Genomic DNA, 23467 nt, shown 5'->3' with positions numbered 1-23467 from the left:
ATGGAAACATCCTGCATAGTTGTTATTCTAAAGAAGGCAGTTGCCATTTCACCTAATGACTACAGACCTATGGCACATACAGTACATCTCATATCATGATGAAGATCTTTGAGAAATTAGTCATGGATTATATGAATCCTCTTGTGGCAGACCACCTGGGCCCACTGCAGTATATATCTTCTCCATTAGGCTTATTCTCACTCGGACCAAACTGGCAGCACTGTGAGGATTGTTTTTTTTTTTTTTTAATTATTATTATTATTTCTCCAGTGCCTTCAATACCATCCACCCATCCCTGTTAAAGGGTCAGCTCACTAATATGCAGGCGGATGAGCCTATGGTGTCCTATGGTGTGTAACATTGACACAGCACAAGGATCAGTCCTATCTCCTTTACTCTTCACTCTGTACACCTCCGACTATAAATATAACAGCCAATGAATTATATGGCAGAAGTGTGTCAAGAAATGCAATGGGGGGTCTTTTATACAAACCGCAATACATCTGTTTAATGCTCACTAGGATTATGACAGCCAAGACAGAACCGTTCATTCTTTTGCTTTGTGTGCGTGTGTGTGTGTGTGTGTGTGTGTGTGTGTGTGTGTGTGTGTGTGTGTATATTTATTTAGTTACTGATCTACCCATTTATTTATTTAGAGAGCTTCTATGAAAAGCCAAATTTCCCCTTGGAGTCAAAAAATATCTATCCATCTGTTTATCTGTCTGTCTGTTACATTGTGTCTTTCACATCAATCTATCTATCTCTGTCTGATCTATCTTCATTCGATCTATCTCTGTCTTGATCTATCTTGATCTATCAGGAGCTTTAAAGGGCCACCTCAAAACTAGAGAGGGGTTGTGACTCAGTCATTACAGATTTTGAAGTGCAGGTTTGCTCCAGTGACAGAGAGTCTTGCACAGTGTGTTTCTTTCCTGGTGCAGATGTGGGAGACCTCCTTGGAAGGGTTGATAGACTCTTGGACAGAGAAGGGTGGATCCAATTGTCATTGTCTATGTTGAAAAAAATGACATGTATAAAGGTAGGCTGTGAGTTCTGCTATCCAAATTTAAAGAGTTAGGTGCCAGGTTAAGGAGCAGAACTGACAAGGTAGTCTTCTCCAAAATTCTGCCTGTGCCAGTCCAGGGTAAGATTGAGGAGATTAGAAGGCTTAACATGTAGCTCAAATCTTGATGTAGGGTAGAAAGGTATAGGATTACTGGGCATTGGGACTTCTTTTGGACTTGTTCCATGACAACAGATTACATCTGCTGAACAGGAGGGAAACCAATGTGTTAAGGAGGCATATGATTCGGTTAGTCGAGAGTTGGGGGGCAAGAAGTTTGAAAGGGCAAATTTAGAACTGTACATGAAGGGACAAGCAAAAGTATAAAAACAAATATGCGTAGTAACTTAAATTCTAACCCAAAGTTAATGAAAGTAAAATGAGTAACACGTTAAAATTGTTTGCCTTAATACTAGTAGTACCAAAAATAAAACAAGGAATTCTGAGTTGTATGTGGCAGAGTATGATTATGATATTATAGAATAACAAGAACCTGGCTAAATAACAAAGATGGAGATGAATAGAACATTCACATTTATGAAGAAGGATAGACAAAACAGAATATTTGGGGGGGTTGCGGTTTATGTTAAACAGAATATAAATACAAATCCTCTCTTCTGTTGGATTGAATTAAGAAAAGAGGGCTTATTTTAAGAGTGTGCTACAGACCACTTAATGCCGACAGTAATTTAAATTAGCATTTTTTATTAATATTAAAAGGCAAGTTTACAGGGTAATGATATAGCCATGGGTGACTGGGGTCTTGTAACCATACTATAATAAAATCTTCAGTGTTTTTGGAAGAGTGTGGGGTGCAAAAACTAAAACTATTAAGTTTAACTTTGGCAGGGCAAATTTTGAGCAGATGCAGCAAAGTCTTAAAGGGATCAACTGGATATGCTTTGAACATTAGAATTAACAAAGCCTACAAAAAAACTCATAATTCTGGCCCACCTTAAATCCTTTTGCACCTCTCCATCAGCGTCTTTTGTCTTGTAAATATGTCGATCCGCACAAGCAGTAAGCAGCCTACAATCTCTTCCCCCACACCCATCGCTGCAGCTCATTTCGCAAAGAAGAACCTCAGTGCTCCATGTTTATCATGGAGTGAGGTACTTATACTGTATTTCTCTATACAATTCTATCGTTATTTGGAACAAATGCATTTCATGTGTGTTCCGTGTCTACAACAATCTATGTATACATATTGTTAAAACAAATGTTTTTCATGTTTTACTAATAAATGACAAAATGTAATCATGAACTGTATAATGTGGGAAGCCTGAAGTCCAAATATCAAATAAACACTTTTACAAAAGGTGCAAGTATAATACCACAGCTTCCATTGTGATCAAGAGGTGTCTGGTTCGATCATTGCTACCTCGCAAATTGACCGTTTTGAGTAGTGAGCTGCTCTTATTATTACTAATATACAATCAAAACATACATTTGATTTGTGTCTTTAACAGACGGTGTAAATTTATAATACTTGTAAAAGTTAGCTTTTTTTTTCACTTTTATTATCTCAGTCACAATTACGATACAACCCATACCACCACCACCCCAGATCTGGCGCTGTTAGTTTGTATTTGAAACTGGGAATAATTGTAGATGTGATTGGTGTTTTGAGACAATGCAACTGTAAATTCCCTGATCTGGAGGGAAAAAAGCTGACACACAAGTGCTGGTGAATCTGCCTTCTTCGTATCTCATTGTCACCTGAATTTTTTTTATTCAGTTTTATTTAGTGTTCCTGCTTACGCTGAATTAGTGTGCACCTTATGGTCCATGATGTCAAAGCCGCACTGACAAATAAAAAACAGAGACATAGGTATATATGATATTTGGAATTATTCATTTTATGACCTGTATAGTACAGTTTACAAAACGTAGCACTGATGCAACATTATTCATATTATTCATATAAGTTCAAGTTCAAGTAGGCTTTATTGTCACTTCAACCATATACAGTTAGTACACAGTGAAACGAAACAACGTTCCCCCAGGACCAAGGTGCTACATGCAACATAAATTTACAACATAAATTAACAGAAAAAACTAAACTAGCTAACTAAGAGGCCTAGTTAGCTGGCTAGCAGAGACAAGACAGATTGACCTAACATAAATTACCTAACATGAATTACCTAGCATGAATTACAGCATAAATCAACAAAAACTAACTAACTATCTAAGGAAGACTTTTTTTAACCAGACAACAGACAACAAAGTGCACGTGCAATGTGCAAACAAAAGCAACAAGTGACAGTGCGACAAAAAAAACACAAACGTAACATAATAATATGGTGTTGTGGTGATGAGTTGAGGTAGTGGAGAAACAGTAAACATTCCTTAGTTTAGCAGCAAAAAAATTAGGAAGTAAAGAAGTTAGTGCAAAAAGTAAACCAGTAGTGGATATTGTGCAAAAAAAGAAAGCATTTACAGATTGGTGTGTACGATAGTTTGGTAGTGTAGGTCAGTGTGTTTAAGCTTGTGTTGATTAGTCAGTCCAATCTCAATGTTTTGAGGTAGTTGAGTTAAGCTAAGTGATAATGTTTGTGTGTGTGCGTGCGTGTGTGTGTGTTTATCAGTCCAGTCCCTTTTTGTTGAGAAGACGGATGGCTTGTGGAAAAAAGCTGTTGCACAGTCTGGATGTGTGTGCCCGAATGCTTCGGTACCTTTTTCCAGATGGCAGGAGGGTGAAGTGTGTGTGAGAGGGGTGTGTCCGATCAGCCACAATGCTGGTGGCTTTGCGGATGCAGCGTGTGGTGTAGATGTCTTCAATAGAGGGGAGAGGGACCCCGATGATCTTCTCTGCTGTCCTCACTATCCGCTGTAGGGTCTTGCGGTCCGATATGGCACAATTCCCAAACCAGACAGTGATGCAGCCGCTCAGGATGCTCTCGATAGTTCCTCTATAGAAGGTGGTCAGGATCGGTGGTGGGAGCTGGGCCTTTCTCAGTCTTCTCAGAAAGAAGAGACGCTGTTGGGCTTTCTTGTGTAGGGAGCTGGTGTTGAGGGACCAGCTGAGGTCCTTCTCCAGGTGGATGCCCAGGAATTTGGTGCTGTCGACAAATTTGCATGCCTTCCCTTCTTGCAGTTTTTTTTTTTTTTTTTTGCCCAGTCTCCACATTTCGGTGCATGGTGGTGTTTCTTTTGTACTCCAGGACATGCAGAGGAAAGAATAGTACAGACAGGTCAGTTCAGCGCTATATGCAATCATCAGATTCAAATGTTAACAGTTCCCACACACCCAAGGACCGTCCTTCCTACATTTACGACATGTGTACCTGTTGCATTGCGCACACTTCTCTCTATGCTGTGGTTTCTATTACATTGAAGAGAGCACCTGAAACTGACTGAGTTGTTTTCCTGGGAGATGGCGGTGGTCTTGAAACAGAAGCTTGTCGATGTTGCATCCTCTTTTTCTTTTTCCATCACCTTTACTTGTAAGAAGCGACGATGACGTTCTTCTGCAAGCTGAGCAAAGAACACTCTTTTTTTTCTCAATGGACCCATGCATGCCTTGTGCAGTACATGTGCATTGATCGCCGCCTGGTCAAGCATGTTGTAGCACACAGCAACCGGCCACCCATGTGTTTTTTTTGCACTGAATAAGCTCACGCCTTCTGCTCCATGATGTCAATGCAGCACCGGGGGGAAAAAAGAAAGAGACAAAGATATGTGACATTTTGAAGAAATTATTTTATGACCTGAACAATACCAATCAGAAAGCATCATAGTACTAATGCAATATTATTTGAAAACAAACAGCGTCAGGTTGGGTGTAAATTTATGGTACAGTGGGACCTCGGTTCACGAACGCCTCAGTACATGTACAACTCGGTTTACGACCAAAAAGTTTGCCAGACTTTTGCCTCGGTTCACAACCACACACTCGGTATACAAACAAGCCAGTTTTCCTTTCGGTTTGTGCGCACTGATGATTTCCGCACGTGTTGCATTGTTCTCGGTCAGACGTGAACTGCTGAACTGCTGCAATGTAAGACAGAGAGAGAGAGAGAGCAGGCAGGGTGTTTGTCAGTGTTATTCAATGTTTTTACATTAGTTTACTATTACACTGTGCATTCTATGGTGTAATTAACTATATTTGTGCTTAAAAACTAAAAAATATATATATTTACATACAGTTTGTACGGTCTGGAACGGATTCATTGTATTTACATACAATCCTATGGGGGAAATTGCTTTGGTTCACGACCAATTCGGTTTACGACCAGAGGTTTGGAACGAATTATGGTCATGAACCGAGGTTCCACTGTACTTGTAAAAGTTAGCTTTTCTTCAGTTTTATTCTGTCAGTCACGTTAATCCTGTACCAGCCCACCCTAAACCCCCCCCCTCCCCCCCCAACCCCCCCCACACGGATCTGACCCTTACTAAAATCGTCAGCATAAATTTACACCCGATCTGACGCTGTTCGTTTTCATATAATACTGCATTATTATACGCTGACTTCTACAAGTACTATAAATTTACACCGGCTGTTACAGACACAATCAAACGTATGTGTTTATTGTATATTATTAAGAAAAAGAGCAGCTCACTACTCAAAACGGTAAATTTATGAGGCAGCAAGGATCGAACCAGCCACCTCTTGATTACAAGAAAGCAGATCTTACCACTGCACAATGGAAGCTGTTGTATTATACTTGCACCTTTTGTGAAAGTGTTTATTTGATATGTGGACTTCAGGCTTCACATATTATACAGTTCATGACTACATTTTGTTATTTATTACTTAAACATGAAAAACATTTTTAACAATGTGTTTACATAGATTGTTGTAGACATGGAACACACATGAAATGCAAGTGTTCCAAATAACGATATACTGTATTTCCCTATACCACTCTGGGCAACTCACTCCATGATAAACATGGAGCACTGAGGTTCTTCTTTGCAATTTGAGCTGCGGCGATGGGTGGGGGGAAGGTTTAGTAGGCTGCTTACTGCTTGTGTTGATCGACACATTTACAAGACCAAAGACTCTGACGGACAGGTGTGAAGGGATTTAATGTGGACCGGAATTACAAGTTTTTTTGTAGGCTTTCGTAATTCTAGTGTTAAGTGTGGAGACAGTTGAGGAGCAGTGGAACAGGTTTAAATATGCTTTACATGTAATGCAGGACAGGTACATGCCTATATTTGGAGATAGTAGGAAATAAAAGAAAAAAGAACTTTAAATGGGTGAATATTGAGATAAACAAGAGAAGTTGCAAAGGAAAACAAAGATGGATAAAGCATATAAGACTAGTTACTTAAATGTGAATCATAGGGCATATGAGAACAGGAGGGCAACCATTAAGAAGAAGGTTAGGGAGGCTAAAAGGCAGATAAGACAAAAGAAGAGCCTAAGAGATTCTTTCTTTCAGCATTTTAATAGTAAGAGTACAGTCAAGAAGGAGGTGAAGTGCATCAGGAGTAGTAAAAGGAAATTTAAAAATGCAAACAGTGAAATAGCAGATGCTCTAAATGCTAAACTGGCAGAGTGGTGGCTCTAAGGCTAAGGATCTGCTGTAGCAATTGGAAAGTGGCCATTTCAAATCCCGAAAAACACCAGAAGTGACAATTGGGCCCTTGAGCAAAGCCTTTTGTTTTGTCCTTGGCATGACATTAATCTGCATCAAGCCCTGCAACTAGGTCCTCCAGCTCACAGAGAAAACTTGGGAGATGGTAGCTGGACTGGTACTTTACCCAATGGAAATTAAAAAAACTCACACTGTTCGATTGTGATGCGGAGGTGCCACGTGTTGCATGGCTGCACTCGGGTCATGTGGTGGGTTCAGCAGCGTGCTGTATCAGCACATGCTCCCCAGCCTCCCCTCCTCCTAGATCTGCAGTTTTCTGAGGTTTTCACATGTGAGGAAGTAGATAACCTCCCAGTGGTTATAGGGACTACAAAGGTGGCACTAAGGAATTTGGAAATTGTAGTGGGAGTAGTGCTGGAGTCAAGAAAATCACTAGGACCAGATAATATTTACCCTTGAGTTCTTAAGCAGGATAGTAAGTACAGCTATAAGCCAAACACATATTTTTAATGTCACTGTGTACTAGGGAAATTCTGAAGGACTGGAAAATCTCATTATATAAAAAGGGTGATGGGCAGATCCAAGCAACAATAGGCTTAACATGCATCATAGGAAAATTAAAGGAATTATAAGAAAAAGATTGAACAGTCAGCATGGGTTCAGAAGAGGTTGGTCATGTTTTACTAACATGCTGGAGTTCTATGTGGAAACAACAAAATGACCTGATCAGAGTGGAGCAGATGATATCATTTATCTTGACTTTCAGAACACATTTGATGAGGTGCCACATGGGAGGTTTGGCATCAAACTAAAAGAAGTGGGAGTTCAGGATGTGGTATGTAGATGGGTGCAGAATTGGCTCAGACACAGGTAGTAGAGGGTGACAGTGCTAGGAACTTTATCAGAATTGGCTGATGTTAAGATTGGTGTCCAGCAGGCGTCAATGCTGGAGCTGCTGCTATTTTTCATATATATTAATGATTTGGATAGGAATATAAAAAAACAAGCTGGTTAAGTTTGCAGATGATACCAAGATAGGTGGATTGGTAGATAATGTGGAATCTGTTGAATCATCACATGGGGACTTGGACAGCATACAGGTTTGGGCAGATTTGTGGCAGATGAAATTTAATGTCAGTAAATGTAAAGTATTACACATAGGCAAGACTGATAGGCTAGAGTTTGTTAGTCTTGGCAACAGCAGATCCAGCTCAGCGCCAGTAACACAAGGAGTCCCTCAAGGCTCTGTCCTCGGTCCTCGGTCCTCTGCTTTTCTGTGTTTATATGCTTCCCCTTGGCCATATTAGACATAGCTATGGACAGGGTTATCATTTTTATGCAGATGATACTCAACTCTACTTCATTGTTAAAAGTGGAACTTCATCAGAGCTTTCTCAACTCACAACCAGCCTTAGTGAAATTAAAACCTGGATGGAGCAGAACTCTTTAAAATTAAATTACAATAAAACTGAACTCCTGCAAATTGGGACTAAAATGCAACTTAATAAAACGAGCTCCTTCCCAGTCTATCTTGGCGGTGATCTCATCAGACCTGCCTCTACTGTAAAAAATCTTGGTGTCATTTTTGATTCCTCCCTCTCTTATTCCGCCCACATAAATCACATTAAGAAACTTTCTTACTTTCACCTCCATGACATATCCCATGTTTGCTCCTTCCTCTCCTTCTCTAATGCTGAGAAACTTGTCCATGCTTTTATCACATCCCGCATCGATTATTGTAATTCCCTACTGGCGGGTGCCCCTTCTAATCTTATATCACAGCTCCAGCTTATTCAAAACTCAGCTGTAAGAGTCCTTACTCAAACCAGCAGCAGCGAGCACATCACACCCATCCTGCTCTTCACTGGCTCCCTGTGTCCTACAGAATCGAATATAAAATCCTACTTATAACCTACAAAGTCTTAAATAACCTCGCGCCAAACTACATCAGTGACCTCCATCACTATGTGCCTGCCCACCCACTAAGGTCCTCTGATTCTGGAAATGTTGTTGTGCCCCACACTAATCTACACTCTATGGGTGACTGGGCCTTCAGCTGTATAGCGCCCAGACCTACCGAAATTAATCAGGTCAGCTGACTCCATGAATTCCTTTTAAAAAACAACTCCAAACTCATCTGTTCAGGAAGGCTTTTAGCTCGACTTGACTTTATTACCTTTCTCTCAGTTTACTTCTCTGTCAAAATGCTCATATAACCTGTGTGTGTGTGCTGGACCATCAATTATGTTGTCTGTTTTTTTTTTTCAGAATTCACTGTCTTAATCTTCTTTATTTATCTGGTTTGTACAATGCTATATACTGTATACGCTGCCGTTCTTTATTATATTCTGTAAGTGCCTTGAGCGTGGGAAAGGTGCTATATAAATAAAATGTGGTGTTATTATTATAGGAAGTAAAAATGTGAGGTTTGAATACACAATGGGAGGTCTGAAAATCGAGAGTACACCTTGTGAGAAGAATTTAGAAGTCATAGTGGACTCTAAAGTATAACCCAGCCACAGGGGATGCACAAACCAGTGTGTTTCTTCATGCCGGTCCCAAGCCCGGATAAGTGGGGAGGGTTATGTCAGGAAGGGCATCCGGTGTAAAATTTTGCCAAATCAATATGCGGACAACAATACAAATTTCCATACCAGAACGGTCGAGCACCGGGTTAACAACGACCGCCTCCAGTATTGTTAGCCAACAGGGTGCTGGCGGAAAGTGGGCTACTGTTGGCTTAAGAAGAAGGAGAAGAAGAGCGGGGAGACGCGTCCGGAGGCAGGAGGAGAGGAGGAAAGTAAAGAGAGTGGAACTGAGGGTAGGAACTATAAATGTTGGCAGTATGACTGGAAAGGGGAGAGAATTAGCAGATATGATGGAGAGAAGGAAGGTTGATACAGTACATTGTGCATGCAAGAGACTAAATGGAAGGGGAGTAAGGCCAGGTGGATTGGAAGTGGATTCAAATTGTTCTATTATGGTGTGGATGGGAGGAGAAATGGGGTAGGAGTTACTCTGAAGGAGCAATATGTCAAGAGTGTTTTGGAGGAGAAAAGAGTGTCAGGCAGAGTAATGATTATGAAGCTGGAAATTTGAGGTGTGATGATGAATGTTGTTGGTGCATATGCACCGCGTGTTGGGTGTGCAATGGGTGAGAGAAGATTTTTGGAGTGAGTTGGATGAAGTGATGAACAGTGTACTCAAGGGACAGAAAGTGGTGATTGGAGCGGATTTCAATGGGCATGTTGATGAAGGGAACAGTGGAGACGAGGAGGTGATGGGTAGGTATGGTGTCAAGGAGAGGAATGAAAAAGATCAGAGGATAGTGGATTTTGCCAAAACGATGGACATGGCTGTGGTGAATACATATTTTAAGAAGAGGGAGGAACATAGGTTGACGTACAAGAGTGGAGGAAGATGCACACAGGCAGATTACATCCTATGCAGAAGAGTTGATCTGAAGGAGTTTGAAGACAGCAAAGTGTTGGCCGGGTAAAGTGTAGTTAAGCAGCATAGGATGGTGGTCTGTAGAATGATGTTGGAGATCAAGAAGAGGAGGAGAGTGAGGGCAGAGCCAAGGATCACATGGTGGAAGTTGAAAAAGGAAGACTGCAAGATTGAGTTTAGGGAGGAGGTGAGACAGGCACTGGGTGGCAGTGAAGAGTTACCAGACAGCTGGGAAACTACAGCAGATGTAGTAGGGGTGACAGCAAGAAGGGTGCTTGGGGTGACATCTGGAAAGAGGAAGGAGGAAAAGGAATCCTGGTGGTGGAATGAGGAAATACAGGAGAGTATACAGAGGAAGAGGATGGCAAAGAAGAAGTGGGGTAGTCAGAGAGATGCAGAAAGTAGACAAGAGTACAAGGAGGTAAGGCGCAAGGTGAAGAGAGAGGTGGCGAAGGCTAAAGTAAAGGCGTATAATGAGTTGTATGAGAGGTTGGACACTAAGGAGGGAGAAAAGGACCAGTGGGTGAGACAGAGGGGCCGAATATGGAAAGATGTGCAGCAGGTTAGGGTGATAAAGGATAAAGATGGAAACGTACACACAAGCGAGGAGAGTGTGTTGAGCAGATGGAAAGAGGACTTTGAGAGGCTGATGAATGAAGAGCACGACAGAGAGAAAAGGTTGGATGATGTGGAGATAGTGAATCAGGAAGTGCAACGGATTAGCAAGGAAGAAGTAAGGACAGCTATGAAGAGGATGAAAAATGGAAAGGCCGTTGGTCCAGATGACATACCTGTGGAAGCATGGAGGTGTTGGATCAGAGAAGAGTGACTAGGCTGATTACAGGTTTAAGGGGGATGAATTATGAGGAAAGATGAAAAGAGCTGAGTCTTTACTGTTTAAGCAAAAGGTGATTAAGAGGTGACATGATTGAAGTGTTTAACATTACGAAGGGAATTAGTACAATGGATCGAGACTGTGACTTTAAAATGAGTTAAGAACACGGGGACACAGTTGGAAACTTGTTAATAGTAAATTTCACACAAACATTAGGAATAAGCTAACAAGTAGTGTTGAAGACAGTTGGAGTTTATGGACCCTCAAAACTAGATGACTTGTTATTTTGGGGGATTTAGGATGTAGGACTAAATGGCTATTCTCATCTAAATCTTTGTAATGTTATAATTCTCCTAGCCCTATAAAATGTTCATAGGACCTGCACTCTCTCAGTGTAAATTAACAGGTGGCCCTGCCTCTTGAAGGACTACTCTCAAAACACAAAGGACCTGGCAAAACAAGCATCCACACATAGAAATCAAACAATAAACAAAACTGATCAAAATACATAATTATACAAATAATAAGCTAAGAAAATGATAACATAAATTGTAGTAATCAGAGGACCAAACATGACCAATAAAGGACATAAAGAAGATATTTACACAAAAGCCAGAGAGACTAGTCCATCTTAAACATAACATCTTTTTTGTTTTTCAGATGGTGAAAGCCAAAGAAGAGCCTGAGGCGACAGAAGATGTGGAGTCCTTCATCAGTGAAGTGATGAAGAAGGACAAAATGGCGTTAATCAGCCTGTGGGAGGCGCTGGCTGAGCAACTTGAAACATTCAAGTCTTCAAACCTCATAACATTAATGGAGGAGGTGACAAAAGCGAGTAAGTTGAAAGAGTTTTATTCACAGTAAAATTCTCAATGTCCAAACACACAAAGAAGTGAATTAGATGGTAAAACACAATACAAAATACAACATTGTAGACCACCTGCTTTATTCATTCGTACAGGTTTCTCTTCACAGTACTGATAGGACCCATGATTTCCACAGAGGCACCTGTAACTCCCCTGACAGTATTAAGTCCTAAGTTCAGTGTGCCCTCTGATGCCTTTAGACTCAGTCTTGATTTTTCTGTAACAAACTGATAATCACAGGCTCATTTGTCCACCTCTGTCCAGGCCTTTACAGACTCGTTGTCAGGTACCTTTCATCTGACTGCTATGAAGGTCATCTCTTTTGTTTTTCATCTGACACTACTGGAGATTTCTTTTTCTTTAAAATTCTCAACTGTTTTTCCCTTCTTAAGGCCTGTGCTTCCATGCCAGACAGTTCATGACTTTTTTGGCAGAATATTAGGAAAGTTAAAAGGCATTTGAAAAGAAATATCACAGAAAATGAGGAGTATCTAAGGAGATTCTGTCGGTATTTTAGCAGTAAATAATAGTCATGGAGGAGGTGAAGTGTGTCACTCTAGGAGGTGTAGGATGACGGAACAGAACATTTCTTATATTCCTTTCTATGCTAAAATAGCTTGTTGTGTTACTTGGCTACTACAAAATGTCCCTTGTCTGTTAATGCAACTGCATTTGTTTAAGACTTACTTGGAGATTTTGAGGATTATTATAAAGTATAAAAAGCTCTGTGGTAAAAGTGCTGATTTTTCTTCAGTGGTATATTACTTAGCTGAGTGTGTTTTCATTTATAAGAGATCAGAATCATTTTAAATCCAATCCATTTAACACTATGTATGATGCTTATACAAGCATACCTCATTATAGTCTTAATATCAGAAGTGTTAAAATAGTCTATGAGCTCCAAAGCAGCTGATTTCAGGAAATGGGAACCGAACTCCACCCAATTGTAGCTATTCAACTGGACGAGTAAGTTATCAGAAGGATCGGAGAAGTCAGACCAAGAATGCTTTGAGTCACAACTGAAACTTCAACAACTTGGACATCAACCTTTGTCTGCTTATAGAATTGCAGGATCATCCAGAGTTGTATGGAGTAGATTGCCTGTGTTGACCTGTTTGCCCACAGCTGCATTGTCTCAGACCCGGATCACCAATAGTCGGGAGACCGAGGATGACTAGGGCAGTGATGACACTACAACAAGAGTGGTGCACAATTAGTACAAAGTGCTTTTTATTTCAAACAAAGTGTGCCATATTAAAAGTGCATTGTAGGTATCTTCTTAAATAATCCTTCATTAAAACAAGTGCTGATTGGCCATTAAAATTCACTAAAATAATCTATCAAACAGGTTAAAAATTCAATGTTTTTTTTAATTCACTTTTATTCTTGGATTCTTGAATAAAAAATCGTTCACCATGGACACTTTGGTGTCTTGTTTGCTCCACAAGACACCAGAAAAGAAATTATTGAGCTGCTTTTGCATGTCTGCTTTTATCCCTTCAGTGCTAACTTTTACAAGTACCATAAATTTACACCAGGTGTTACAGACTCAAATTAAATGTATCCTTTTATTATATAATAGTAATAAAAATAGCTCACTACTCAAAACGGTAAATGCATGGAGGACCCCGGGTCGAACCCACAGCCTCTTGATTACATGACAACAGTCCTTACCTCTGACATGTCTACTTTGTATCGATTGCTATTGGTAATATTGCTATTATCTGAGGCCACAGGTCCTCCACGCCCTCGACCCTCTGCAGTTCACATACCAGGAGAAGGTGGGAGCAGAGGATGCCATCATCTATATGCTACACTGATCCCTCTCCCACTTGGACAGAGGCAGTGGTGCTGTAAGAATTATGTTTCTGGACTTCTCTAGCACCTTCAACACCATCCAACCTCTGCTCCTTAGGGACAAGCTGAAAGGGATGGGAGTAGATTCATACCTGGTAGCATGGATCGTGGACTATCTTACACACAGACCTCAGTATGTGCGTCTCTGGAACTGCAGGTCTGACATTGTGGTCAGCAGCACAGGAGCGCCGCAGGGGACTGTACTTTCTCCAGTCCTGTTCAGCCTATATACATCGAACTTCAAATACAACTCCGAGTCCTGCCATGTGCAAAAGTTCGCTGACGATACTGCTATCGAGGTCCAGGCCCCTCATGGACCCCGTGATTATCAGAGGTGACTGTGTGCAGAGGGTGCAGACCTATAAATACCTGGGAGTGGAGCTGGATGATAAATTGGACTGGACTGCCAATACTGATGCTCTGTGCAATAAAGGACAGAGCCGACTATACTTCCTTAGAAGGCTGGCATCCTTCAACATCTGCAATAAGATGCTGCAGATGTTCTATCAGACGGTTGTGGCGAGCACCCTCTTCTACGCGGTGGTGTGCTGGGGAGGCAGCATAAAGAAGAGGGACGCCTCATGCCTGGACAAACTGGTGAGGAAGACAGGCTCTATTGTGGGCATGGAGCTGGGCAGTTTGACATCTGTGGCAGAGCGACGGGCACTGAGCAGGCTCCTGTCAATCATGGAGAATCCACTGCATCCACTGAACAGGATCATCTCCAGAGAGAGGAGCAGCTTCAGCGACAGACTTCTGTCACCGTCCTGCTCCACTGACAGACTGAGGAGATCGTTCCTCCACCACACTATTCGACTCTTCAGTTCCACCCGGGGGTTAAACATTAACATTATACAAAGTTACTGTCTGTATACCTGCATTGTTATCACTCTTTAATTTAATATTGTTTTTTTTATCAGTATGCTGCTGCTGGAGTATGTGAATTTCCCCTTGGGATTAATAAAGCTGTCTGTCTATCTATCTATCTATCTATCTATCTATCTATCTATCTATCTATCTATCTATCTATCTATCTATCTATCTATCTATCTATCTATCTATCTATCTATCTATCTATCTATCTATCTATCTATCTATCTATCTATCTATCTATCTATCTATCTATCTATCTATCTATCTATCTATCTATCTATCTATCTATCTATCTCTCATGATAGTGACATATAAATTGAACAATTTCTTTTTCTTCAGTTATATTCTTGAAAAAAAATGCACTTGCTTTGTTATTTCTTTTGTGAAAGTGTTTATTTGATTCACACATGATATAGTTCACAACTACATTTTTTCATTATCCATCCATCCATCCATTTCCTAACCCGCTGAATCCGAACACAGCTGTCACGGGGGTCTGGTGGAGCCAATCCCAGCCAACACAGGGCAGGAAACAATCCCAGGCAGGGTGCCAACCCACCGCAGGACACACACAAACACACCCACACACCAAGCACACACTAGGGACAATTTAGAATCGCCAATCCACCTAACCTGCATGTCTTTGGACTGTGGGAGGAAACCGGAACGCCCGGAGGAAACCCACGCAGACACGGGGAGAACATGCAAACTCCACGCAGGGTGGACCCGGGAAGCGAACCCGGGTCTCCTAACTGCGAGGCAGCAGCGCTAACACTGTGCCACCGTGCCGCCCTTTTTCATTATTATAACATGAAAAATATATGTTTTAACATTTCTTGTCTCGCATTTTCTGTCATCCTGTATTTACTAAGGTCGTTGTAGTCACAGAGCACACATGAAACGCATGTGTTCCAAATAACAATGTTTTATTTACCCTATACAATTCAATGCACCTCACACCCTGATAAGCAGACTTGAGCTGGGAGAACTTCAGCTGCCTCAGTGAGATGGGATAGCAGGCTGCCTGCTGCCAGTGCTAATCGACACATTTGCAAAACAAAGACGCTGATGAGGCGATGCAAGGGAATTTAAGGTGACCTGGTATTAAGAATATTTTCAAAGGCTTCAGGGATACTAGTGTTAAAATTCTATTTACAGAATATTTGGTTTCTGTGTACGGGGAAGCCTGTGAAATTTTTATGCATAACTCCAATCATTACTGGATGGGTCTGATGGTTGGCTATATCAAAGGCAGAAGACACAGGATGAGGACTGATGACACGTTGGTAGCTCCAGTCAGCCGTGATGTGTTGACAACAGTGAATAGAGCCACCCCGGTGGAATGGCTACTCTTGTAACCTGACTGACTAGGATCAAGCAGTCTGTTTTATTATGTACAGCACTTTGAAATGTTTTGGATGGAATGGAGAGGAGAGACACTGGTCTTTAATGACCTACTTGAAATGGTCAAGTGTGGGCTTTTTGATAAATTTAGTTATTAGGGACATATGAGGGGATGGGTTCAAGTGGACAGGCAGTGAGGTGACTAGTCAAAGTTGGAAACATCAGTGGTGTAGTGTGGTGAGAACATGGAAATGTTTGTGGTGTGTTCAAGAGGGAGCAGACTGACCAATGAGAACTGACTACTGATGACAGACACCTTTTCCTGAGAAAAGGTACCAAAGATGTCAACGGTCAAGAAACCTGGAGGTGAAAGTGGCAGAGTGTTGAGGACTGAGGTGAAGGAAGGGAACAAGTTAAGAGTGTCAGAAATGTTGCTAATCATGTTCTGAACAAAACTTACTTCAATATAATTAGTTCCAGAAGAGTAGGAGGATAGGAGAGATGTATACTTCTCCAAATCAGCCTGAGTCTTTGACTTCCTCAACCCTTTTTGGCTATCTTAAGCTTGGTCTATAGGCTGTGTAGAGCTTCAGAAAGCCATGGGTAGGAGCATTTTTTTTTTTTTTCTATTCAGGCAGAGAGGAGAAAGGACAGATAGCATTAATGTAAAAGGACAGAGTTGAGCACGGGGTGTCAGTGGCATCATTGTTATCAAGAGAAGAGAAGTGCTCAGGAGTGGGGAGAGCAGAGGAAAGTGAAACTGGTGGGAGAGAGTGAGCAGAGATGACAGCAAAAGAACACCGTAGGAGGAACTGTAATGGGACAAAAAGGAAGAAGCATGGAGAAATGAATGAAAAGTGGCATGATGTGTGTGGTGGACTAACCGTTCTGTTTGTGAGGGTGCAGTTCTGTAAAAGAACAAGTCCAGCAGTTTGCTAGTTTTGTCAGTTGGTGGTTTGTAGAGCTCTAACAGGTTAAAAGAATAGAGAAGAGTGAGGAGGTTAGTAGTAGTTGAAATGTCCAGGTTAATGTTCTGGACAACAAGGACTAGAAGTGGACTTCCATTATCTGGGATGGAGGAGAGAAGCATGTCCAGCTCATTAAGTTCCTTAGCAGATTAGAGGATGATAAAGAACACCAATGTTTATGTTAATAAGGTATGACACAGAGATTCCATGGCACTCAAAGGCAACATTCGGTGGTGGTACAACAACAACAACAACATTTATTTATATAGCACATTTTCATACAAATAATGTAGCTCAAAGTGCTTTACATGATAAAGAAAAGAGAAATAAAAGACAAAGTAAGAATTAAAGTAAGACAACACTAATTAACATAGAATAAGAGTAATGTCCGATGGTCAGGGAGGACAGAAATTAAAAAAAAAAAAAAAAAAAAACTCCAGACGGCTGGAGAGAAAAAAATAAAATCTGCAGGGGTTCCAGACCATGAGACCACCCAGCCCCGTCTGGGCCTTCTACCTAACATAAATGAAACAGTCCTCTTTGTATTTTAGGGTTCTCATGGAAGGACTTAATGATGATGGTCATGTAGACTTCTGGCTTTTAATCCATCAATGCAGGAACATCATGATGCTTTGATTAGGTGGTGGTGGTGCAGGTCACCACCACAGAAAACCAGGAAAAGAAACAGAAGAGAGAGTAGGGGTTAGTACGGATTTTAGAGCCACCATGAATAGTTATGATAATTAATTGAATATACAGAGCATCAGGATTTAACTAAGATGAAGCTATGAGAAAGCCATGTTACAGTAATGTGTTTTCAGCAGTTTTTTAAAGTGCTCCACTGTATTAGCCTGGCGAATTCCTACTGGCAGGCTATTCCAGATTTTAGGTGCATTACAGCAGAAGGCCGCCTCACCACTTCTTTTAAGTTTTGCTCTTGGAATTTTACGCAGACACTCATTTGACGATCTAAGGTTATGATTTGGAATATAGGGTGTCAGACAATCCAATATATAAAATGGAGCGATATGGGTAGTGTCCAGGGGTGTAAATCTCTTGTTCTTCTAAGCCAGTATACCTGTCCAGGTATAAGAGAAGTTGAAGCTGAGTGAATGTGCTGTTGGTGTTGCCATATTTTCTGGATGGATCCATATCTTAGTCAATGCCACAACCTGAAGTCCACATTGGGTGGCCAATGCTGGAATAAAGTCTGATTCAGACTGACTGTTCCAAAGGCCAAGAAGAAGGAAGTCACCAAAAGAGTGGCTACATGAAGCAGTCATAGATTGTCAGTATTGTACTCTCTACTGTTGACAGGACAAGAGAAACATATAGTATCAGTCACAGGAATGTCCTGTAAACACATGTTGAAGGGCAGAAGATTATTGAGAAACACTATATCTTGTTAAATAAGAGGACCCATTGCCTTGCTTAGTGTCTTTGCTTGGTCTACTCGTGTAGGTAGACATCTTCTAAATTAGGTAATGTTAAAAGTGGTGTCCTTCTAGGATCAGAGTTGGGGCTGGTGCTCTTTATAATACACACTACATAAACAATCTGATAATATTATCAGTAAACAGGTTACGTTTGACAATGATACCATAGTAGATGGAAGGGAAGATGATGGATAATCAATTGAATCATTACAGAAGTACCTGAAAAGAACACAGGAATGGAGGGATTTGTGGACAATGAAGTTTAATATAAATAAATGTGAACAATTATATGTAGAAATTTGAAATGGCCTGCTTTCATGTAAATTGTTCTCTTGTCCAGTTCTCTGATGTTCTAATTGGTTCTCTCTGTGTCCTGCTCTGAACTCTTCACGTTGGTCTCAATATGCTTGCTATTCTGCCTTTGTGGATTTTCTCCTTTCTGAGGTCTCCTTAATGTGAATGACTAATGGCTTCCAAATAAACTAGACATATATCACTGGTCTGGCCATGTCTCATATGTCTATCAGTACTTCATCTAATTTATACACATTTACAATTATAGAGCCCAGTTTTATAAAGTTCAAAACTTCATGTTTTATAGGAAGTACATTTTCATCCAGGATGACCCCCTCACTGCTGTTATTGACCCATCTGTCTTTATTTTGTTTATCAAAGGAAAGAAACTCTTAGAGGAGATTGACACCAGAAACGAGCCACCTGTATTTGACCCTCGTGCTAGAGGTAACTCCTTTCTTTTATACATCTGCTTAGCAGTTTCTCCAGTCTTCTGGCCATCAGGTCTCCTCATTTACTCTCATTTTGACTTCTAGACCTCCATGAGACACACAGACAGGCTGTGTGTGAATCCACAAGAACTCTGGAGGTTCAGGGTTCTCATGGATATCCATACACCACAGCTGTGGGCTGTGAGACACGATACACAGAGTTAGTGGCCATTATACAGGACCCAAGAAACCATAAGGAGACTGAACATGAACTTATGAAAACTGGGAGGTTTCATGAAGAGCTCATGAAGAAAGGAGCAGTAGAGAAATGTGAACGAATCTGGATTGAGCAGCTGTTTAGGAAAAGTCCTGTAACTGTAAATCCAGTCAATATCATAGTGGTCAGTGGGGTGGTGGGAATAGGGAAGACCACCATGGTTCAGAAGATCATGTATGACTGGGCCAGAGGCACTCGGTACCAGAGATTTGCATTTGTGTTCCTGTTTAAATTTAGAGAGCTTAACCTCCTAGACAATGAGAATGAGCCACAAATGTCACTGACCAAACTGATTGAAAGGCACTATAAATATCTCAGTAATGATCAACTGAAACACGTTCTGAACAATCCTAAATCTCTCCTTTTTATATTTGATGGGCTGGAGGAATACAAACTCAAACTGAACTTCACACAGAGTCGGCTCTGCTCAAACCCAGACGTTGAGGTGCCTGTCCACATCCTGGTCACCAGTCTGGTCAGTCGGACATTACTGAAGGGCTGTTCAGTCCTGATAACAAGCAGACCAACAGCCCTGGAAGCCATGGACATGGAAAGAGTCGATCGGTTTGTAGAGATCCTGGGGTTCTTCCCTGAGCAAAGGCTGATGTACTGTAAGAAGTTCTTTGGTGACGCTGCTCTGGCTGCTGAGTCTTTTCAGTATGTCAAGGAGAACACCGTCCTGTACTCTATGTGCTTCAGCCCCTCGTACTGCTGGATGATCTGCTCTGCACTGAAGAGCCACTTCATGACACCTGAAAAAGCCAAAAGTGAAGCTCTGCAAGTAGGTCACTGGCTCTGTGAGACTCAGAATAAGGAGTTAATTAGAGACACCGTTGGAGAGGAGTTAACGATGAACTTTAGAAACATGACTTTATCTGCTGTGGACTGTGCTGTGCTGGCCTCTGTCATCAGCTGCTGTGGAGAACTTAAACAACTTGGCCTGTCAGAGATACCTCTGACCCCTGAATGCATCATGAGACTGGAGCCGGGGCTCAGCTGCTGCAGTGTAGTTTGGTGAGTGATGCGACTTTGACGAGTTTAGTTTTATCTGTAATGGCACTTTATATAAATGAGTCACTGAGGGCATTGAGCTCCACTGTCAATGGATCTTCTTTTTTTTTTTTTTTTTTTTTTTTATTTTATTTTATTAATTTTCATTGTAATCATTCCATACAAACAGATCAATTTATAACCCAACAAAATTGAAGACAAATCAAACCCCTCCCCTGAGAAGGAGAGCTTAGCCGAAGGAGAATTGCTTAAGGATTTTTAATAAGACAACAATAAACAAAAGAAAGGGAGAAATAAATATATATGTAAATAAGGGATGGAGAAGTGAATTAAATATGGTAATAGTTATTTCTCTTATTCTAAAATAACATTGATCAGATCCTGCCAGGTTTTGAAAAAATTTTGTACAGATCCTCTAACTGAGAATTTGATTTTTTCCAATTTCAAATAATATAAAACATCGGTTTCCCACTGACTTATAAAGAGGAGAATTAGGATTCTTCCAATTTAACAGAATAAGTCTGTGTGCAAAAAGTGTCCATCCATCCATCCATTGTCTCCCGCTTATCCGAGGTCGGGTCGCGGGGGCAGCAGCTTGAGCAGAGATGCCCAGACTTCCCTCTCCCCGGCCACTTCTTCTAGCTCTTCCGGGAGAATCCCAAGGCGTTCCCAGGCCAGTCGAGAGACATAGTCCCTCCAGCGTGTCCTGGGTCTTCCCCGGGGCCTCCTCCCGGTTGGACGTGCCCAGAACACCTCACCAGGGAGGCGTCCAGGAGGCATCCTGATCAGATGCCCGAGCCACCTCATCTGACTCCTCTCGATGTGGAGGAGCAGCGGCTCTACTCTGAGCCCCTCCCGGATGACTGAGCTTCTCACCCTATCTTTAAGGGAAAGCCCAGACACCCTGCGGAGGAAACTCATTTCAGCCGCTTGTATTCGCGATCTCGTTCTTTCGGTCACTACCCATAGCTCATGACCATAGGTGAGGGTAGGAACATAGATCGACTGGTAAATTGAGAGCTTCGCCTTGCGGCTCAGCTCCTTTTTCACCACGACAGACCAATGCAACGCCCGCATTACTGCGGATGCCGCACCGATCCGCCTGTCGATCTCACGCTCCATTCTTCCCTCACTCGTGAACAAGACCCCGAGATACTTGAACTCCTCCACTTGGGGCAGGATCTCGCTACCAACCCTGAGAGGGCACTCCACCATTTTCCGGCTGAGGACCATGGTCTCGGATTTGGAGGTGCTGATTCTCATCCCAGCCGCTTCACACTCGGCTGCAAACCGATCCAGAGAGAGCTGAAGATCACGGCCTGATGAAGCAAACAGGACAACATCATCTGCAAAAAGCAGTGACCCAATCCTGAGCCCACCAAACCGGACCCCCTCAACACCCTGGCTGCACCTAGAAATTCTGTCCATAAAAGTTATGAACAGAATCGGTGACAAAGGGCAGCCCTGGCGGAGTCCAACTCTCACTGGAAACGGGTTCGACTTACTGCCGGCAATGCGGACCAAGCTCTGGCACCGATCGTACAGGGACTGAACAGCCCTTATCAGGGGGGCCGGTACCCCATACTCTCGGAGTACCCCCCACAGGATTCCCAGAGTGACACGGTCGAATGCCTTTTCCAAGTCCACAAAACACATGTAGACTGGTTGGGCAAACTCCCATGCACCCTCCAGGACCCTGCTAAGGGTGTAGAGCTGGTCCACTGTTCTGCGACCAGGATGAAAACCACACTGTTCCTCCTGAATCTGAGGCTCGACTATCCGACGGACCCTCCTCTCCAGGACCCCTGAATAGACTTTTCCAGGGAGGCTGAGGAGTGTGATCCCTCTATAGTTGGAACACACCCTCCGATCCCCCTTCTTAAAGAGGGAAAAAGTGTAGTGAATGCAATCACCGTTTGCTTGTCCTTCTCCAATTCAAGTCCGTATGGAAGAACACCGAACACAGCTGTTAATGGGTTAGGAGGGATTGTGACCCCAAGGCTGTCTGAAAGGCACTTAAAAATTTTGGTCCAAAATGATGTTAGTTTGGTGCAGGTCCAGAACATGTGACCCAGTGAGGCAGGAGCTTGGTTGCAGCATTCGCAGGTTGGATCTTGCCCTGGAAACATTTTGGACAGTTTTAAGCGAGACAGATGAGCTCAATATATAATTTTTAGTTGAATAATTCTATGCTTTGCGCATATGGAACTCGAGTGAATTCTCTGCTTTGCTACCTTCCACTCCTTTTCTGATGTATTGATTAAGAGATCTTCCCAATGTCCTCTTGGATCTTTGAAAGGTAGGGACTCTAATAAGATTTTATATACAGTAATCCCTCACTTACCACGGGAGATAGGTTCCAAGGCTGACCGCGATAACTGAATTTCCGCGAAGTAGGGACACCATATTTATTTAATTATTTAACGTGTATTTGGACGTTTTTAAACCCTCCCTGTATTGTTTACAACCCACCCTTTACTCTATTAATTACAGGGACAACTGCTAAGCAATATGAAATCGGTAGATAAGTTTACACTTACTGTATAGCGAAGTACACATAGCTATATATGACGTGATGATGGTGATGAATATGCTGTGCAGTAAAAATGATGATGATGAAGGTGATAATCCCCTGAATGCAGTAGCAAGAGCATGTTAATGCTGAATGAGTGAGATGAGACTTCCTGGTTAATGCAGCACTCCGTCGCTGAGCCAATCAGCAGCACACAGGAACTTAACTGCGTGCTCTGATTGGGTAGCTTCTCAGCCATCCGCCAATAGCATCTCTTGTATGAAATCAACTGGGCAAACCAACTGAGGAAGCAAATACCAGAAGTAAAAAGACCCATTGTCCGCAGAAACCCGCGAAGCAGCGAAAAATCCGCGTTATATATTAAGATATGCTTACATATAAAATCCGCAAATTCGTGAATCCGCGAAAAGTGAACTGCGAAGTAGCGAGGGATTACTGTAATGCGGAAATGGTGTCTAATTCCTCAAAATTGAGCAGTATTTTTTCCAGCACTGTGGAGGGTGTGAGGTGGGGGAAATCGGGCAATTTCTGTTTAACAAAATTTCTAATTTGAAGATAGTGAAAGAAATGTGTAGCTGGGAGGTTGAATTTTGAACGTAATTGTTCAAAAGATGTAAATATGTTGTCTATATAAAGATCTCTGAGCATTTTAATCCCAAAACTTTTCCAGGTATTAAAAA

The 23467-nt window shown here is 41.8% G+C and overlaps 1 protein-coding gene across 1 annotated transcript in view; it reads left to right on the top strand.

Moving 5' to 3' along the window:
• LOC114641131 (uncharacterized) overlaps window positions 1–23467 on the top strand; it is a 112784-nt gene that overhangs the window by 61546 nt on the left and 27771 nt on the right. The window contains exons 10-12 of the mRNA XM_051925834.1: window positions 11558–11732; window positions 18917–18982; window positions 19072–20257. Coding sequence (XP_051781794.1) covers window positions 11558–11732; window positions 18917–18982; window positions 19072–20257 — 1427 coding nt within the window. The remainder of the gene's footprint in view (window positions 1–11557; window positions 11733–18916; window positions 18983–19071; window positions 20258–23467) is intronic.

Source organism: Erpetoichthys calabaricus, chromosome 4 (assembly GCF_900747795.2).
Source record: "Erpetoichthys calabaricus chromosome 4, fErpCal1.3, whole genome shotgun sequence".
NCBI classification, from domain to species: Eukaryota; Metazoa; Chordata; class Cladistia; order Polypteriformes; family Polypteridae; genus Erpetoichthys; species Erpetoichthys calabaricus.
The sequence above is the reverse complement of the archived record's forward strand: the minus strand, read 5'-3'. Positions and strand labels throughout refer to the sequence as shown.